The 20,799-nt window shown below is 45.0% G+C and overlaps 1 protein-coding gene across 3 annotated transcripts in view; it reads right to left on the reverse strand.

The window, feature by feature from the left end:
• LOC139412768 (arf-GAP with GTPase, ANK repeat and PH domain-containing protein 1-like) overlaps window positions 1–20,799 on the reverse strand; it is a 189,014-nt gene that overhangs the window by 116,932 nt on the left and 51,283 nt on the right. For all 3 annotated transcript variants that reach the window (XM_071159467.1, XM_071159466.1, XM_071159465.1), the window contains exons 4-6: window positions 6,893–6,978; window positions 3,153–3,294; window positions 2,184–2,318 (exon numbers count right to left, since the gene is read on the reverse strand). In XM_071159467.1, the coding sequence (XP_071015568.1) occupies window positions 2,184–2,318; window positions 3,153–3,294; window positions 6,893–6,978 (363 nt within the window). The remainder of the gene's footprint in view (window positions 1–2,183; window positions 2,319–3,152; window positions 3,295–6,892; window positions 6,979–20,799) is intronic.

The following is a 20,799-nucleotide window of genomic DNA, read 5'->3' on the forward strand; positions in this document are numbered from 1 at the left end:
GCCTCAGGATTGACTCTTACTGGAGCAGGGCTCCTACTTGGTATTAACACGGGTGACTACTATAGTAGTATAGTGTAGACTCTTCTAGAAGACATCACCTCCAACAAGCTACTATAGACCACACAGGTCCATTGTGAACAGCACCTAGCTAGATAACACTGTGGACACCAGGGCATGGTGGCTTCAAGGAGACATTCTGACATGAGTCATTTATCAGACGCTCTTATCCAGAGAGACTTACAGTAGTGAGTGCAGACCTTCTCATACTTTTTATGGAGACTTTAATGAAGAAACTGGATATTTCTTGGTGGAAGAGGGAATGAAAGGTCAGTCATATTTCTCAGGGGTAAAGGCAGTCCAAGAACAGCCATATATATGTTGGAGTCACAGGTCAGCCATATGTCTGGAACCATCCTCTCCCTCTCAGTCCTCAACATGTGCTTTATGTATTTCTCCATGCTGGTTGAGATCATGTGACATGGCCAGCGAATGGCTGGTGCTGCTGGACTGGGCGCCGCTGTCCATAAGAGGGACCTTGTGACTCAGCCTGCTCCCCTCCCTGTATTATAAAATGTAATTGCGGTTCTCTTCGGCTAAATCGGTGAGAAGCCCATTTAATAGTTCATGGACAGATGATTAACACCAAGCAAACGGCCGTCATCAGGGTGAATGTCACCTTGTTTCCCCTCATGTCTTCATACAGGAAGGAAGGAGCTTTGGCTGCACACTGTAGAGATGTATGAATTACAGGTGGTGGGGTCAGCTGACCAGCTGTATTTATGTATGTATGTATGTATTTGGCTGCACACTGTAGAGATGTATGAATTACAGGTGGTGGGGTCAGCTGACCAGCTGTATGTATGTATGTATGTATTTGGCTGCACACTGTAGAGATGTATGAATTACAGGTGGTGGGGTCAGCTGACCAGCTGTATGTATGTATGTATGTATTTGGCTGCACACTGTAGAGATGTATGAATTACAGGTGGTGGGGTCAGCTGACCAACTGTATTTATGTATGTATGTATTTGGCTGCACACTGTAGAGATGTATGAATTACAGGTGGTGGGGTCAGCTGACCAACTGCATGTATGTATGTATGTATTTGGCTGCACACTGTAGAGATGTATGAATTACAGGTGGTGGGGTCAGCTGACCAACTGTATGTATGTATGTATGTATTTGGCTGCACACTGTAGAGATGTATGAATTACAGGTGGTGGGGTCAGCTGACCAGCTGTATGTATGTATGTATGTATTTGGCTGCACACTGTAGAGATGTATGAATTACAGGTGGTGGGGTCAGCTGACCAGCTGTATGTATGTATGTATGTATTTGGCTGCACACTGTAGAGATGTATGAATTACAGGTGGTGGGGTCAGCTGACCAACTGTATGTATGTATGTATGTATTTGGCTGCACACTGTAGAGATGTATGAATTACAGGTGGTGGGGTCAGCTGACCAGCTGTATGTATGTATGTATGTATTTGGCTGCACACTGTAGAGATGTATGAATTACAGGTGGTGGGGTCAGCTGACCAGCTGTATGTATGTATGTATGTATTTGGCTGCACACTGTAGAGATGTATGAATTACAGGTGGTGGGGTCAGCTGACCAGCTGTATGTATGTATGTATGTATTTGGCTGCACACTGTAGAGATGTATGAATTACAGGTGGTGGGGTCAGCTGACCAGCTGTATGTATGTATGTATGTATTTGGCTGCACACTGTAGAGATGTATGAATTACAGGTGGTGGGGTCAGCTGACCAGCTGTATGTATGTATGTATGTATTTGGCTGCACACTGTAGAGATGTATGAATTACAGGTGGTGGGGTCAGCTGACCAGCTGTATGTATGTATGTATGTATGTATGTATTTGGCTGCACACTGTAGAGATGTATGAATTACAGGTGGTGGGGTCAGCTGACCAGCTGTATTTTATGGCTGATAATTGCTACTTCAAATTAAACCACAACCTGTGAGAAACATTTAATCTGCATAAACACATTCTAAAATGTGTTTTTATTCTCATAAGTCTGTCTCCCTACTTCCTGTATCTAAGTTGTGTTGAATGAAAGATGAATCCATGAACTACAGTTATTGTTGAGTTAGAACAGACAACTCAAAAGGTGGGTTATCTTAGTTTTCGATAACATCTCTGGTGGAGTAGTCTTACCGTCCTGGAAGACCCGTTCCACATTGAGGCCGTAGGTGGCACACGTCTCATAGTAGGTGCAGCGCTTCAGGTCATTGGACAGCTTGCGTGCTCGCGTGTCATCGATGACCCGGGGATTGGCTGAGCTGATAGCATCTGCAATCACAGAAATAGTCAATCATGTGGCGCCCTCTAGTGCTGATAGAAAGGAAGTGCATGTTTTATTGCAGTAATTACAAACAGGCGTTAGGTGGCAGTGACACTCCAAGGAAGGGGTTTCACACAGCTGGAGAAAAGATGCAAGAACGTGTATAGAACTATGTGTATAGAACTATGTGTATAGAACTATGTTTATAGAACTATGTGTATAGAACTATGTTTATAGAACTATGTGTATAGAACTATGTTTATAGAACTATGTGTATAGAACTATGTTTATAGAACTATGTGTATAGAACTATGTGTATAGAACTATGTTTATAGAACTATGTGTATAGAACTATGTTTATAGAACTATGTTTATAGAAGGTGTATAGAACTATGTTTATAGAACTATGTTTATAGAACTATGTTTATAGAAGGTGTATAGAACTATGTGTGTGTGTCTCTGCGTGCCAGTGTGTGTGTGTGTGTGTGTGTGTGTGTCTCTGCGTGCCAGTGTGTGTGTGTCTCTGCATGCCAGTGTATGTCTCTGCGTGCCAGTGTGTGTGTGTGTGTGTGTGTGTGTGTGTGTGTGTCTCTCTGCGTGCGGGTGTGTGTGTGTCTCTGCATGCCAGTGTGTGTGTGTGTGTGTGTGTGTGTGTGTGTGTGTGTGTGCCAGTGTGCCTCTGCGTGCCAGTGTGTGTGTGTGTGTATGTGTGTGTCAGTGTCTCTGCGTGCCAGTGTGTGTGTGTGTGTGTGTGTGTGTGTCAGTGTCTCTGCGTGCCAGTGTGTGTGTGTGTGTGTGCCAGTGTGCGTTTGTCTCTGCGTGCCAGTGTGTGTGTGTCTCACCTTGCGTCCCCACCAACACCAGAGGTACCTCAGCAGTGTTTCGGTAGTTAGCCATGCGGCTGTAGTAATGGTAGACTGTCTGGAAACTGATCTCATCCTCCAGACTGAACACAAATATCACTGCATCCACCCACAGGGCAAACTGGAGAGAGACAGAGGAAGAGAGAGGGGTGAAAGTGAGAGAGCGAGAGAACAGAATGATGTGAGAAAGAGACAAGGACAGTAAGGTTAAAGCTAGAATCCTTAGTTGCTACATCTATTTTTGGACTTCTAAATTAATGATAGATATGTGTATATATATATATGTCTATATACAGTGCCTTGCGAAAGTATTCGGCCCCCTTGAACTTTGCGACCTTTTGCCACATTTCAGGCTTCAAACATAAAGATATAAAACTGTATTTTTTTGTGAAGAATCAACAACAAGTGGGACACAATCATCAAGTGGAACGACATTTATTGGATATTTCAAACTTTTTTAACAAATCAAAAACTGAAAAATTGGGCGTGCAAAATTATTCGGCCCCCTTAAGTTAATACTTTGTAGCGCCACCTTTTGCTGCGATTACAGCTGTAAGTCGCTTGGGGTATGTCTCTATCAGTTTTGCACATCGAGAGACTGACATTTTTTCCCATTCCTCCTTGCAAAACAGCTCGAGCTCAGTGAGGTTGGATGGAGAGCATTTGTGAACAGCAGTTTTCAGTTCTTTCCACAGATTCTCGATTGGATTCAGGTCTGGACTTTGACTTGGCCATTCTAACACCTGGATATGTTTATTTTTGAACCATTCCATTGTAGATTTTGCTTTATGTTTTGGATCATTGTCTTGTTGGAAGACAAATCTCCATCCCAGTCTCAGGTCTTTTGCAGACTCTATCAGGTTTTCTTCCAGAATGGTCCTGTATTTGGCTCCATCCATCTTCCCATCAATTTTAACCATCTTCCCTGTCCCTGCTGAAGAAAAGCAGGCCCAAACCATGATGCTACCACCACCATGTTTGACAGTGGGGATGGTGTGTTCAGCTGTGTTGCTTTTACGCCAAACATAACGTTTTGCATTGTTGCCAAAAAGTTCAATTTTGGTTTCATCTGACCAGAGCACCTTCTTCCACATGGTTGGTGTGTCTCCCAGGTGGCTTGTGGCAAACTTTAAACAACACTTTTTATGGATATCTTTAAGAAATGGCTTTCTTCTTGCCACTCTTCCATAAAGGCCAGATTTGTGCAATATACGACTGATTGTTGTCCTATGGACAGAGTCTCCCACCTCAGCTGTAGATCTCTGCAGTTCATCCAGAGTGATCATGGGCCTCTTGGCTGCATCTCTGATCAGTCTTCTCCTTGTATGAGCTGAAAGTTTAGAGGGACGGCCAGGTCTTGGTAGATTTGCAGTGGTCTGATACTCTGATACTCTTCCATTTCAATATTATCGCTTGCACAGTGCTCCTTGGGATGTTTAAAGCTTGGGAAATCTTTTTGTATCCAAATCCGGCTTTAAACTTCTTCACAACAGTATCTCGGACCTGCCTGGTGTGTTCCTTGTTCTTCATGATGCTCTCTGCGCTTTTAACGGACCTCTGAGACTATCACAGTGCAGGTGCATTTATACGGAGACTTGATTACACACAGGTGGATTGTATTTATCATCATTAGTCATTTAGGTCAACATTGGATCATTCAGAGATCCTCACTGAACTTCTGGAGAGAGTTTGCTGCACTGAAAGTAAAGGGGCTGAATAATTTTGCACGCCCAATTTTTCAGTTTTTGATTTGTTAAAAAAGTTTGAAATATCCAATAAATGTCGTTCTACTTCATGATTGTGTCCCACTTGTTGTTGATTCTTCACAAAAAAATACAGTTTTATATCTTTATGTTTGAAGCCTGAAATGTGGCAAAAGGTCGCAAAGTTCAAGGGGGCCGAATACTTTCGCAAGGCACTGTATATATATATATATATATATATATATATATATATATATATATATATATATATATACATATATATATACACTTCTAAATTAATGATAGATATGTGTATATATATATATATATATATATATATATATATATATATATATATACATATATACATATATATACATATATATATATATATATATACATATATATATATACACATACATACATACACACATTGATTCTTGAAGAATATAACTTGCCTCATGAGCTTAGTTCCACAGTCGTAGCCCATCAGAAACCTAAATACTAGCTTGTTTCACGGTCTATGAAGTTGAGTGATAACATTTCTCCAGCTCCACCCCTCAGCGTTTTACTAGAACAGGGGCTACGCTTTGATAGTGTTTCTAATAAGGATTGTAGTTTTAACTGGGGTTAGTAGTTCAGACTGCATGTGTGGTGAGGGCCCTCGGAGTGTGGTGTCAGGAAAATAACCTCACACTCAACGTCAACAAAACTAAGGAGATGATTGTGGACTTCAGGAAACAGCAGAGGGAGCACCCCCCTATCCACATCGACGGGACAGTAGTGGAGAGGGTAGCAAGTTTTAAGTTCCTCGGCATACACATCACGGACAAACTGAATTGGTCCACCCACACAGACAGCATTGTGAAGAAGGTGCAGCAGCGCCTCTTCAACCTCAGGAGGCTGAAGAAATTCGGCTTGTCACCAAAAACACTCACAAACTTCTACAGATGCACAATCGAGAGCATCCTGTCGGGCTGTATCACCGCCTGGTACGGCAACTGCTCCGCCCACAACCGCAGGGCTCTCCAGAGGGTAGTGAGGTCTGCACAACGCATCACCGGGGGCAAACTACCTGCCCTCCAGGACACCTACACCACCAGATGTCACAGGAAGGCCATAAAGATCATCAAGGACAACAACAACCCGAGCCACTGCCTGTTCACCCCGCTATCATCCAGAAGGCGAGGTCAGTACAGGTGCATCAAAGCTGGGACCGAGAGACTGAAAAACAGCTTCTATCTCAAGGCAATCAGACTGTTAAACAGCCATCACTAACATTGAGTGGCTGATGCCAACATACTGACTCAACTCCAGCCACTTTAATAATGGGAATTGATGTAAAAAATGTATCACTAGCCACTTTAAACAATGCCACTTAATATACTGTTTACATACCCCACATTACCCATCTCATGTGTATATGTATATACTGTACTCTATATCATCTACTGCATCTTTATGTAATACATGGATCACTAGCCACTTTAAACTATGCCACTTTGTTTACATACCCTACATTACTCATCTAATATGTATATACTGTACTCGATACCATCTACTGCATCTTTATGTAATACATGGATCACTAGCCACTTTAAACTATGCCACTTTGTTTACATACCCTACATTACTCATCTCATATGTATATACTGTACTCTATACCATCTACTACATCTTGCCTATGCCGTTCTGTACCATCACTCCTTCATATATCTTTATGTACATATTCTTTATCCCTTTACACTTGTGTGTATAAGGTAGTTGTTGTGAAATTGTTAGGTTAGATTACCCATTGGATATTACTGTCGGAACTAGAAGCACAAGCATTTTGCTACACTCGCATTAACATCTGCTAACCATGTGCATGTGACCAATAACATTTTATTTGAATAAAACTAGTTCTGGATTAAAAAGGGTGATCAACAGAGAATGTCCATTAAAGTGAAGTTTTACTCTCGGACTACATCTGTTTACAGGCAACCCTGTACATGTTAATACAGCTGTAATACCAACCTGAGCCTCTGGGGGGCCCCCTTCATCTCTGATGAGCAGTAGGTTGCTCTGTCCGTCCACCACTATCTCCTTCTTAAAACGGCCCCCTGCAGGAACAACACACAGCATGAGAGAGAGGAGAGGGACTAACATGGAGACGGATCAAATACAACATGAGTAACCACAGTATAACTAAACACACGTAGCTTTTAGTCCAATGTCACATTTCATCTGTTGATATCTCAGCAGGATAGCTATATAGAGTTAGAGCAGCGAGAGTGAATTCAACTAACTGTTGATGATGTAATAAATGCGTAGTAAAAATGTTTTGATGAGGTAATGGTAGTGAGAAGGAGACATGATCAATGGAAAGACACACACACACACTGAGGATGTCAGCCGTCTAGGACTAGATGGTGATAATGACTACCCACAGGAGAATGAGAGGAATGCTGCTATACAGGTAAACCACACACAGAGATGACAGCGGTGTGTGTGTGTGTGTGTGTGTGTGTGTGTGTGTCAGCAGGTCATTCCTCAGAAAAACATGTTTCATCTGTGAGACCTGTTAGAATGATGTTCTCTCACAATATGACCTTCAACTCTTCTCTGGCCTAGATGCTCTGAGGCTGACCTATGAACCTTGGCCTCAGATGGAAAGGCCAGAGGGCATGGGCCGTGACCAAGGGGGGGAGTGGTAAAGTACTTTCCTGTCCCGGGGCTTAAGCAGCCTTGGGGTGCCATCCTAGGGGAGCCAGCCTTGGGGAGCCAGCCTTGGGGAGCCAGCCTAGGGGAACCAGCCTAGGGGAGCCAGCCTAGGGGAGCCAGCCTAGGGGAGCCAGCCTATTGGAGTGTCATGTAGCGCTATGGTCCCCAACCAGGGGTACTAAGACCTCTGGGAGTAGTGTCATGTAGCACAGCATTACTGACATCTAACGATCTGCCTGCACTGGGGGGGGGAGAGAGAGAGAGAGAGATAGAGAGAGATGGAGAGAGGGAGAGAGAGATGAAGAGAGAGGGAGACGAAAAGAGAGGGGGACGAAGAGAGAGGGGGACGAGAGGGAGAGAGATGGAGAGATGAAGGGAGAGGGAGATGAAGAGAGAGAGAGAGATGGAGAGAGAGATGAAGAGAGAGGGAGATGAAGGAGAGAGAGATGGAGAGGGAGAGAGAGATGAAGAGAGAGATGAAGAGAGAGGGAGATGAAGAGAGAGGGAGATGAAGGAGAGAGAGATGAAGGAGAGAGAGATGAAGAGAGAGGGAGAGAGAGATGAAGAGAGCGATGAAGAGAGGGGGAGACGAAGAGAGGGGGAGACGAAGAGAGAGGGGGATGAAGAGAGAGGGGGATGAAGAGAGAGGGGGGTGAAGAGAGGGAGAGATGAAGGGAGAGGGAGATGAAGAGAGGGAGAGAGATGCAGAAAGATGAAGGGAGAGGGAGATGAAGAGAGAGAGAGCGATGGAGAGAGAGAGAGATGAAAAGAGGGAGAGAGATGCAGAAAGATGAAGGGAGAGGGAGATGAAGAGAGAGAGAGCGATGGAGAGAGAGAGAGATGAAAAGAGAGGGAGATGGAGAGAAAGAGCGATGGAGAGAGAGAGATGAAAAGAGAGGGAGATGAAGAGAGAGAGAGATGAAGAGAGAAGGAGATGAAGAGAGAAGGAGATGAAGAGAGAGGGAGATGAAGAGAGAGAGATGAAGAGAGAGAGAGAGATGAAGAGAGAGGGAGATGAAGAGAGAGGGAGAGATGAAGAGACAGGGAGAGATGAAGAGACAGGGAGAGATGGAGAGAGAGAAAGGTGAAGAGAAAGGGAGATGAAGAGAGAGGGAGATGAAGAGAGTGGTGAAGAGAGAGAGGTGAAGAGAGAGAGGTGAAGAGAGAGAGGTGAAGAGAGGGAAAGAGAGAGGTGAAGAGAGAGAGATGTAGAGAGAGGGAGATGAAGAGAGAGAGATGAAGGGAGAGATATGAAGGGAGAGGGAGATGTAGAGAGATGAAGAGAGAGATATGAAGGGAGAGATATGAAGGGAGAGGGAGATGTAGAGAGATGAAGAGAGAGAGGGAGATGTAGAGAGATGAAGAGAGAGATATGAAGGGAGAGGGAGATGTAGAGAGATGAAGAGAGAGATGTGAAGGGAGAGGGAGATGTAGAGAGATGAAGAGAGAGAGGGAGATGTAGAGAAAGATGAAGAGAGAGAGGGAGATGTAGAGAGATGAAGAGAGAGAGGGAGATGTAGAGAGATGAAGAGAGAGATGTGAAGGGAGAGGGAGATGTAGAGAGATGAAGAGAGAGATATGAAGGGAGAGGGAGATGTAGAGAGATGAAGAGAGAGATGTAGAGAGATGAAGAGAGAGAGGGAGATGTAGAGAGATGAAGGGAGAGGGAGATGTAGAGAGATGAAGAGAGAGAGGGAGATGTAGAGATATGAAGGGAGAGGGAGATGTAGAGAGATGAAGAGAGAGATGTAGAGAGATGAAGAGAGAGAGGGAGATGTAGAGAGATGAAGAGAGAGAGGGAGATGTAGAGAGATGAAGAGAGAGAGGGAGATGTAGAGAGATGAAGAGAGAGAGGGAGATGTAGAGAGATGAAGAGAGAGATGTAGAAAGATGAAGAGAGAGAGGGAGATGTAGAGAGATGAAGAGAGAGATGTAGAGAGATGAAGAGAGAGAGGGAGATGTAGAGAGATGAAGAGAGAGAGGGAGATGTAGAGAGATGAAGAGAGAGAGGGAGATGTAGAGAGATGAAGAGAGAGAGGGAGATGTAGAGAGATGAAGAGAGAGATGTAGAAAGATGAAGAGAGAGAGGGAGATGTAGAGAGATGAAGAGAGAGATATGAAGGGAGAGGGAGATGTAGAGAGATGAAGAGAGAGAGGGAGATGTAGAGAGATGATGAAGAGAGAGAGGGAGATGTAGAGAGATGAAGAGAGAGAGGGAGATGTAGAGAGATGAAGAGAGAGATGTGAAGGGAGAGGGAGATGTAGAGAGATGAAGAGAGAGAGGGAGATGTAGAGAAAGATGAAGAGAGAGAGGGAGATGTAGAGAGATGAAGAGAGAGAGGGAGATGTAGAGAGATGAAGAGAGAGAGGGAGATGTAGAGAGATGAAGAGAGAGAGGGAGATGTAGAGAGATGAAGAGAGAGATGTAGAAAGATGAAGAGAGAGAGGGAGATGTAGAGAGATGAAGAGAGAGATGTAGAGAGATGAAGAGAGAGAGGGAGATGTAGAGAGATGAAGAGAGAGAGGGAGATGTAGAGAGATGAAGAGAGAGAGGGAGATGTAGAGAGATGAAGAGAGAGATGTAGAAAGATGAAGAGAGAGAGGGAGATGTAGAGAGATGAAGAGAGAGATGTAGAGAGATGAAGAGAGAGAGGGAGATGTAGAGAGATGAAGAGAGAGAGGGAGATGTAGAGAGATGAAGAGAGAGAGGGAGATGTAGAGAGATGAAGAGAGAGATGTAGAAAGATGAAGAGAGAGAGGGAGATGTAGAGAGATGAAGAGAGAGATGTAGAGAGATGAAGAGAGAGAGGGAGATGTAGAGAGATGAAGAGAGAGAGGGAGATGTAGAGAGATGAAGAGAGAGAGGGAGATGTAGAGAGATGAAGAGAGAGAGGGAGATGTAGAGAGATGAAGAGAGAGATATGAAGGGAGAGGGAGATGTAGAGAGATGAAGAGAGAGATATGAAGGGAGAGGGAGATGTAGAGAGATGAAGAGAGAGAGGGAGATGTAGAGAAAGATGAAGAGAGAGAGGGAGATGTAGAGAGATGAAGAGAGAGAGGGAGATGTAGAGAAAGATGAAGAGAGAGAGGGAGATGTAGAGAGATGAAGAGAGAGAGGGAGATGTAGAGAGATGAAGAGAGAGAGGGAGATGTAGAGAGATGAAGAGAGAGAGGGAGATGTAGAGAGATGAAGAGAGAGATGTAGAGAGATGAAGAGAGAGAGGGAGATGTAGAGAGATGAAGAGAGAGAGGGAGATGTAGAGAGATGAAGAGAGAGAGGGAGATGTAGAGAGATGGAGAGAGATGTAGAAAGATGAAGAGAGAGAGGGAGATGTAGAGAGATGAAGAGAGAGATGTAGAGAGATGAAGAGAGAGAGGGAGATGTAGAGAGATGAAGAGAGAGAGGGAGATGTAGAGAGATGAAGAGAGAGAGGGAGATGTAGAGAGATGAAGAGAGAGAGGGAGATGTAGAGAAAGATGAAGAGAGAGAGGGAGATGTAGAGAGATGAAGAGAGAGATGTGAAGGGAGAGGGAGATGTAGAGAGATGAAGAGAGAGAGGGAGATGTAGAGAAAGATGAAGAGAGAGAGGGAGATGTAGAGAGATGAAGAGAGAGAGGGAGATGTAGAGAGATGAAGAGAGAGAGGGAGATGTAGAGAGATGAAGAGAGAGAGGGAGATGTAGAGAGATGAAGAGAGAGATGTAGAAAGATGAAGAGAGAGAGGGAGATGTAGAGAGATGAAGAGAGAGATGTAGAGAGATGAAGAGAGAGAGGGAGATGTAGAGAGATGAAGAGAGAGAGGGAGATGTAGAGAGATGAAGAGAGAGAGGGAGATGTAGAGAGATGAAGAGAGAGAGGGAGATGTAGAGAGATGAAGAGAGAGATGTAGAAAGATGAAGAGAGAGAGGGAGATGTAGAGAGATGAAGAGAGAGATGTAGAGAGATGAAGAGAGAGATGTAGAGAGATGAAGAGAGAGAGGGAGATGTAGAGAGATGAAGAGAGAGAGGGAGATGTAGAGAGATGAAGAGAGAGAGGGAGATGTAGAGAGATGAAGAGAGAGATGTGAAGGGAGAGGGAGATGTAGAGAGATGAAGAGAGAGAGGGAGATGTAGAGAAAGATGAAGAGAGAGAGGGAGATGTAGAGAGATGAAGAGAGAGAGGGAGATGTAGAGAGATGTAGAGAGAGAGGGAGATGTAGAGAGATGAAGAGAGAGATGTAGAAAGATGAAGAGAGAGAGGGAGATGTAGAGAGATGAAGAGAGAGATGTAGAGAGATGAAGAGAGAGAGGGAGATGTAGAGAGATGAAGAGAGAGGGAGATGTAGAGAGATGAAGAGAGAGAGGGAGATGTAGAGAGATGAAGAGAGAGAGGGAGATGTAGAGAGATGAAGAGAGAGATGTAGAAAGATGAAGAGAGAGAGGGAGATGTAGAGAGATGAAGAGAGAGATGTAGAGAGATGAAGAGAGAGAGGGAGATGTAGAGAGATGAAGAGAGAGAGGGAGATGTAGAGAGATGAAGAGAGAGAGGGAGATGTAGAGAGATGAAGAGAGAGAGGGAGATGTAGAGAGATGAAGACTTGTTTTTGAGTTGCTGTGCGTTTTGTTGCCAACCTGTTTTGCTACCTGACAAATTGACGGTTTTTACTTTTTAATTACCGTTTATATTTTTGTTTTTTCCTACTCAACTTTTTCACTCCGGACGCTTTATCTGGACACGATTCGTCAGGACCTCCAACAGCCGAAGCTAAGTAGTAACATTAACATGATGCCTTCTAATTGCAGTCGCTGTACTCGCCTTACGGCGAGGATAGCTGTGCTACAAGCCCAGCTTCAGACGCAATCGCTAGGCAAGGGTAATTTCAGTGTAGGAAAGGATGAAACTGCGTCTGTGCCACCAGTAAGTACAGATAGTAGTATAAATCCCCTGGCACAGTCCCCGCAGCCGGACAACTTTCTCACGGTTTCTGGAAGGAAATGCTGTAGGAACGCTCAACCGGTGTCGCTCATTCAGCCGACAGAAACTTTCAACCGGTTTTCCCCATTAAGCAGCGGGTCGGAGTCAGAGGCCGAGTCTTCTCTGGTCTCTCCTCCTCCCGTTACGGGGTCTGAGACGCCGAAGCTTCCCACCATTAGCTCTGACAAATTGAAAACTCTAGTCATTGGCGACTCCATTACCCGCAGTATTAGACTTAAAACGAATCATCCAGCGATCATACACTGTTTACCGGGGGGCAGGGCTACCGACGTTAAGGCTAATCTGAAGATGGTGCTGGCTAAAGCTAAAACTGGCGAGTGTAGAGAGTATAGAGATATTGTTATCCACGTCGGCACCAACGATGTTAGGATGAAACAGTCAGAGATCACCAAGCGCAACATAGCTTCTGCGTGTAAATCAGCTAGAAAGATGTGTCGGCATCGAGTAATTGTCTCTGGCCCCCTCCCAGTTAGGGGGAGTGATGAGCTCTACAGCAGAGTCTCACAACTCAATCGCTGGTTGAAAACTGTTTTCTGCCCCTCCCAAAAGATAGAATTTGTAGATAATTGGCCCTCTTTCTGGGACTCACCCACAAACAGGACCAAGCCTTACCTGCTGAGGAGTGACGGACTCCATCCTAGCTGGAGGGGTGCTCTCATTTTATCTACCAACATAGACAGGGCTCTAACTCCTCTAGCTCCACAATGAAATAGGGTGCAGGCCAGGCAGCAGGCTGTTAGCCAGCCTGCCAGCATAGTGGAGTCTGCCACTAGCACAGTCAGTGTAGTCAGCTCAGCTATCACCATTGAGACCGTGTCTGTGCCTCGACCTGGGTTGGGCAAAACTAAACATGGCGGTGTTCGCCTTAGCAATCTCACTAGGATAAAGACCACCTCCATTCCTGTCATTATTGAAAGAGATCATGATATCTCACATCTCAAAATAGGGCTACTTAATGTTAGATCCCTTACTTCAAAGGCAATTATAGTCAATGAACTAATCACTGATCATAATCTTGATGTGATTGGCCTGACTGAAACATGGCTTAAGCCTGATGAATTTACTGTGTTAAATGAGGCCTCACCTCCTGGCTACACTAGTGACCATATCCCCCGTGCATCCCGCAAAGGTGGAGGTGTTGCTAACATTTACGATAGCAAATTTCAATTTACAAAAAAAAAAATGACGTTTTCATCTTTTGAGCTTCTAGTCATGAAATCTATGCAGCCTACTCAATCACTTTTTATAGCTACTGTTTACAGGCCTCCTGGGCCATATACAGTGTTCCTCACTGAGTTCCCTGAATTCCTATCGGACCTTGTAGTCATAGCGGATAATATTCTAATCTTTGGTGACTTTAATATTCACATGGAAAAGTCCACAGACCCACTCCAAAAGGCTTTCGGAGCCATCATCGACTCAGTGGGTTTTGTCCAACATGTCTCTGGACCCACTCACTGTCACAGTCATACGCTGGACCTAGTTTTGTCCCATGGAATAAATGTTGTGGATCTTAATGTTTTTCCTCATAATCCTGGACTATCGGACCACCATTTTATTACGTTTGCAATTGCAACAAATAATCTGCTCAGACCCCAACCAAGGATCATCAAAAGTCGTGCTATAAATTCACAGACAACACAAAGATTCCTTGATGTCCTTCCAGATTCCCTCTGTCTACCCAAGGACGCCAGAGGACAAAAATCAGTTAACCACCTAACTGAGGAACTCAACTTAACCTTGCGCAATACCCTAGATGCAGTTGCACCCCTAAAAACTAAAAACATTTCTCATAAGAAACTAGCTCCCTGGTACACAGAAAATACCCGAGCTCTGAAGCAAGCTTCCAGAAAATTTGAACGGAAATGGCGCCACACCAAACTGGAAGTCTTCCGACTAGCTTGGAAAGACAGTACTGTGCAGTACCGAAGAGCCCTTACTGCTGCTCGATCATCCTATTTTTCTAACTTAATTGAGGAAAATAAGAACAATCCGAAATTCCTTTTTGATACTGTCGCAAAGCTAACTAAAAAGCAGCATTCCCCAAGAAAGGATAGGATGACTTTCACTTTAGCAGTGATAAATTCATGAACTTCTTTGAGGAAAAGATTATGATTATTAGAAAGCAAATTACGGACTCCTCCTTAAATCTGCGTATTCCTTCAAAGCTCAGTTGTCCTGAGTCTGCACAACTCTGCCAGGACCTAGGATCAAGAGAGACGCTCAAGTGTTTTAGTACTATATCTCTTGACACAATGATGAAAATAATCATGGCCTCTAAACCTTCAAGCTGCATACTGGACCCTATTCCAACTAAACTACTGAAAGAGCTGCTTCCTGTGCTTGGCCCTCCTATGTTGAACATAATAAACGGCTCTCTATCCACCGGATGTGTACCAAACTCACTAAAAGTGGCAGTAATAAAGCCTCTCTTGAAAAAGCCAAACCTTGACCCAGAAAATATAAAAAACTATCGGCCTATATCGAATCTTCCATTCCTCTCAAAAATTTTAGAAAAGGCTGTTGCGCAACAACTCACTGCCTTCCTGAAGACAAACAATGTATACGAAATGCTTCAGTCTGGTTTTAGACCCCATCATAGCACTGAGACGGCACTTGTGAAGGTGGTAAATTACATTTTAATGGCATCGGACCGAGGCTCTGCATCTGTCCTCGTGCTCCTAGACCTTAGTGCTGCTTTTGATACCATCGATCACCACATTCTTTTGGAGAGATTGGAAACCCAAATTGGTCTACACGGACAAGTTCTGGCCTGGTTTAGATCTTATCTGTCGGAAAGATATCAGTTTGTCTCTGTGAATGGTTTGTCCTCTGACAAATCAACTGTAAATTTCGGTGTTCCTCAAGGTTCCGTTTTAGGACCACTATTGTTTTCACTATATATTTTACCTCTTGGGGATGTCATTCGAAAACATAATGTTAACTTTCACTGCTATGCGGATGACACACAGCTGTACATTTCAATTAAACATGGTGAAGCCCCAAAATTGCCCTTGCTAGAAGAATGTGTTTCAGACATAAGGAAGTGGATGGCTGCAAACTTTCTACTTTTAAACTCGGACAAAACAGAGATGCTTGTTCTAGGTCCCAAGAAACAAAGAGATCTTCTGTTGAATCTGACAATTAATCTTAATGGTTGTACAGTCGTCTCAAATAAAACTGTGAAGGACCTCGGCGTTACTCTGGACCCTGATCTCTCTTTTGAAGAACATATCAAGACCATTTCAAGCACAGCTTTTTTCCATCTACGTAACATTGCAAAAATCAGAAACTTTCTGTCCAAAAATGATGCAGAAAAATTAATCCATGCTTTTGTCACTTCCAGGTTAGACTACTGCAATGCTCTACTTTCCGGCTACCCGGATAAAGCACTAAATAAACTTCAGTTAGTGCTAAATACGGCTGCTAGAATCCTGACTAGAACCAAAACATTTGATCATATTACTCCAGTGCTAGCCTCTCTACACTGGCTTCCTGTCAAAGCAAGGGCTGATTTCAAGGTTTTACTGCTAACCTACAAAGCATTACATGGGCTTGCTCCTACCTATCTCTCTGATTTGGTCCTGCCGTACATACCTACACGTACGCTACGGTCACAAGACGCAGGCCTCCTAATTGTCCCTAGAATTTTTAAGCAAACAGCTGGAGGCAGGGCTTTCTCCTATAGAGCTCCATTTTTATGGAACGGTCTGCCTACCCATGTCAGAGACGCAAACTCGGTCTCAACCTTTAAGTCTCTACTGAAGACTCATCTCTTCAGTGGGTCATATGATTGAGTGTAGTCTGGCCCAGGAGTGGGAGGGTGAACGGAAAGGCTCTGGAGCAACGAACCGCCCTTGCTGTCTCTGCCTGGCCGGTTCCCCTCTTTCCACTGGGATTCTCTGCCTCTAACCCTATTACAGGGGCTGAGTCACTGGCTTTACTGGGGCTCTCTCATGCCGTCCCTGGAGGGGGTGCGTCACCTGAGTGGGTTGAGTCACTGATGTGGTCATCCTGTCTGGGTTGGCTCCCCCCCCCCTTGGGTTGTGCCGTGGCGGAGGTCTTTGTGGGCTATACTCAGCCTTGTCTCAGGATGGTAAGTTGGTGGTTGAAGATATCCCTCTAGTGTTGTGGGGGCTGTGCTTTGGCAAAGTGGGTGGGGTTATATCCTTCCTGTTTGGCCCTGTCCGGGGGTGTCCTCGGATGGGGCCACAGTGTCTCCTGACCCCTCCTGTCTCAGCCTCCAGTATTTATGCTGCAGTAGTTTATGTGTCGGGGGGCTAGGGTCAGTTTGTTATATCTGGAGTACTTCTCCTGTCCTATTCGGTGTCCTGTGTGAATCTAAGTGTGCGTTCTCTAATTCTCTCCTTCTATCTTTCTCTCTCTCGGAGGACCTGAGCCCTAGGACCATGCCCCAGGACTACCTGACATGATGACTCCTTGCTGTCCCCAGTCCACCTGGCTGTGCTGCTGCTCCAGTTTCAACTGTTCTGCCTTATTATTATTCGACCATGCTGGTCATTTATGAACATTTGAACATCTTGGCCATGTTCTGTTATAATCTCCACCCGGCACAGCCAGAAGAGGACTGGCCATCCCACATATGCTCTCTCTAATTCTCTCTTTCTTTCTCTCTCTCGGAGGACCTGAGCCATAGGACCATGCCCCAGGAATACCTGACATGATGACTCCTTGCTGTCCCCAGTCCACCTGACTGTGCTGCTGCTCCAGTTTCAACTATTCTGCCTTATTATTATTCGACCATGCTGGTCATTTATGAACATTTGAACATCTTGACCATGTTTTGTTATAATCTCCACCCGGCACAGCCAGAAGAGGACTGGCCACCCCACATAGCCTGGTTCCTCTCTAGGTTTCTTCCTAGGTTTTGGCCTTTCTAGGGAGTTTTTCCTAGCCACCGTGCTTCTACACCTGCATTGCTTGCTGTTTGGGGTTTTAGGCTGGGTTTCTGTACAGCACTTTGAGATATCAGCTGATGTACGAAGGGCTATATAAATAAATTTGATTTGATTTGAAATTTGATTTGAAGAGAGAGAGGGAGATGTAGAGAGATGAAGAGAGTGAGGGAGATGTAGAGATGGAGAGAGAGGGAGATGTAGAGAGATGAAGAGAGAGAGGGAGATGTAGAGAGATGAAGAGAGAGAGGGAGATGTAGAGAGATGAAGAGAGAGAGATGAAGGGAGAGAGAGATGTAGAGAGATGAAGAGAGAGAGATGAAGAAGGGGAGATGTAGAGAGATGATGTAGAGAGATGATGTAGAGAGATAAGGGGGCCAGGCCCGGGACAGACTGAACACACTGCGCAGAATGTGTCGCACTGAGACCTAACCTTGGAGTCATCATCATCATCATCAACCATCTGCAAAACCTTGTCTGACTCCCTCGACCCACAGGGGGACAACACAGGGTTTTACTCCCTGGTTAAAGATACTGACCATCAGTCTAGCACCCCTTAAAGTAGAAACACCAACACACTGTAGAGTGGTCTGTCTCCTACAGCAAGACATTGCATCCCCAAGTTATTGGGAACTTAGTGTGCATGGCATGAAGAGCACTTTTACACACAAAAAATGTTTAAAAATAAAGTGATAAGCAACCTGTCAACTTCCACAGCGTTTAACTGTCAAAAATACCATCTAATACAGCTCAGGTCTTAAGTGTGTGAGCTGCTGCTAACCATATATGTGGTGTTTGGGAGTTGGAATGTGAGCCAGGCCAGGGAACCCATAATGACATGGTTAACTGGCTGTGTGTGTGTGTGTGTGTGTGTGTGTGTGTGTGTGTGTGTGTGTGTCAGGGGAACAGGAAGAGGCTAGGCCATGGGTCAGTCAGTCAGCCAGCACCACACAGCAGCAGCTTTTCCCAAAGTCTTTTTCCAGCTGCGGGGTTCTGGAAGGAAGCCCACTCCAATTTGCTCAGGGGGGAGATTGGCGAAGGGCTGGGTGGGGCATAGGGGAGGAAAGAGGTGGCGGGGGCACAGTCCGGTTATAGACTGAAGGCTGGTGGGTATTTAGAGCGCTCTGGCGAGGACCTCTTGAAGAGAGAGGGCCTCTCTGCTCTCCAAGCAGCTCCAAGTGGAGTCCATCCATGCAGGAAAAATAAGAACATGTGTGGAAAATCCCTAATAATAAATATGCATATACACCAAAATACACACACCCTCATATTTGTATGCAGAGAAAATCCTCATTTTATATATATATATATATTTTACATTTATTTAAACTTTATTTAACTAGGCAGGTCAGTGAAGAACAAATTCTTATTTTTAATGAAAGCCTACAGGGGAACAGTGGGTTAACTGCCTTGTTCAGGGACAGAAAGACTGATTTTTACCTTGTCAGCTCGGGAATTCCATCTAGCAACATTTCGGTTACTGGTCCAACACTCTAACCACTAAGCTACCTGCTGGTTACTAGTCCAACGCTCTAACCACTAGGCTACCTGCTGGTTACTAGTCCAACGCTCTAACCACTAGGCTACCAGCTGGTTGGTTACTAGTCCAACGCTCTAACCACTAGGCTACCTGCTGGTTACTAGTCCAACGCTCTAACCACTAGGCTACCTGCTGGTTACTAGTCCAACGCTCTAACCACTAGGCTACCTGCTGGTTACTAGTCCAACGCTCTAACCACTAGGCTACCTGCTGGTTACTAGTCCAACGCTCTAACCACTAGGCTACCTGCTGGTTACTAGTCCAACGCTCTAACCACTAGGCTACCAGCTGGTTGGTTACTAGTCCAACGCTCTAACCACTAGGCTACCTGCTGGTTACTAGTCCAACGCTCTAACCACTAGGCTACCTGCTGGTTGGTTACTAGTCCAACGCTCTAACCACTAGGCTACCTGCTGGTTACTAGTCCAACGCTCTAACCACTAGGCTACCTGCTGGTTACTAGTCCAACGCTCTAACCACTAGGCTACCTGCCGTCCCAACGCTCTAACCACTAGGCTACCTGCTGGTTACTAGTCCAACGCTCTAACCACTAGGCTACCTGCCGTCCCAACGCTCTAACCACTAGGCTACCTGCTGGTTACTGGCCCAACACTCTAACCACTAGACTACCTGCTGGTTACTAGTCCAACACTCTAACCACTAGGCTACCTGCTGGTTACTAGTCCAACGCTCTAACCACTAGGATACCTGCTGGTTACTAGTCCAACTCTCTAACCACTAGGCTACTTGCTGGTTACTAGTCCAATGCTCTAACCACTAGGCTACCTGCTGGTTACTAGTCCAACGCTCTAACCACTAGGCTACCTGCTGGTTACTAGGCCAACGCTCTAACCACTAGGCTACCTGCTGGTGCAGCTTTGTGGCTTGGCTCTCTGCTGAGTCAGCTGCTCAGTGTGTGTGTGTGTGTGTGTGTGTGTGTGTGTGTGTGTGTGTGTGTGTGTGACATAGAGAAGGGGTGAGTTGTGGCTCCACAAAGGAAACAACAGACACAGTGACAGAGTGAAAAGGAGAGTGTTAGCTACGTGAAGCTACAAGCTAAATGTTAGCACAGCAGCAACTTGATCAGCCTCAGGTTCATCATCTAGCTGCTCGTTTGACTGTCACACTAGATTGTCTAAGTGGGAAATACCTGGCTTGTGGCCATTCAGAGTAGCACTTTAGATACAGAATGCTTTGTTGTGGTGATATCTGGAATGATTATGGGCAACCTGACCTATTATCAAGCTGCTACTGTGAAATGGTAAGACCCTAAAGCAGAGAGGAAAACATTCCACAAGGGCCACAGACAGAATGAGAGAAGAGGATAGTTACCTGCATCCACGTCAGCTAGTTACAAATGCAGACAAGAACAAAGAGAGGAAATAAAAGCAAATCCAAGGTGCAGGCAAGTTATATTCTCAGTTCAAATTAAACACACACACACACACACACACACACACACACACAGAGAGAGACAGAGACAGACAGACAGACACCCTAGGTCAGAAAGTCTAGAGAGAAAACCAAGCCTCCCAGGTTGAGTGTACAGCCTAGAGCTGTGAGAGGAGAGGGGGTAGGGAGAGTGCAGTGGGGTTATCACATAGAATGTCACAATCGCACATTACCCCTGGCCAGTCAGTGGGTGGTAGAAGAGCAGGTCTTTAAACAGATCCTAGTAGCTATAATCACATCTGACGCTGTCTGATGTCACATGACCTACCATAACCTCACACACAACTATCCTGCATTATGCTATCTACATTGGGCCCTTACGTTGTGTTAACATGGC

The sequence above is a fragment of the Oncorhynchus clarkii genome, chromosome 7, assembly GCF_045791955.1.
Source record: "Oncorhynchus clarkii lewisi isolate Uvic-CL-2024 chromosome 7, UVic_Ocla_1.0, whole genome shotgun sequence".
In the NCBI taxonomy this organism is placed as follows: Eukaryota; Metazoa; Chordata; class Actinopteri; order Salmoniformes; family Salmonidae; genus Oncorhynchus; species Oncorhynchus clarkii.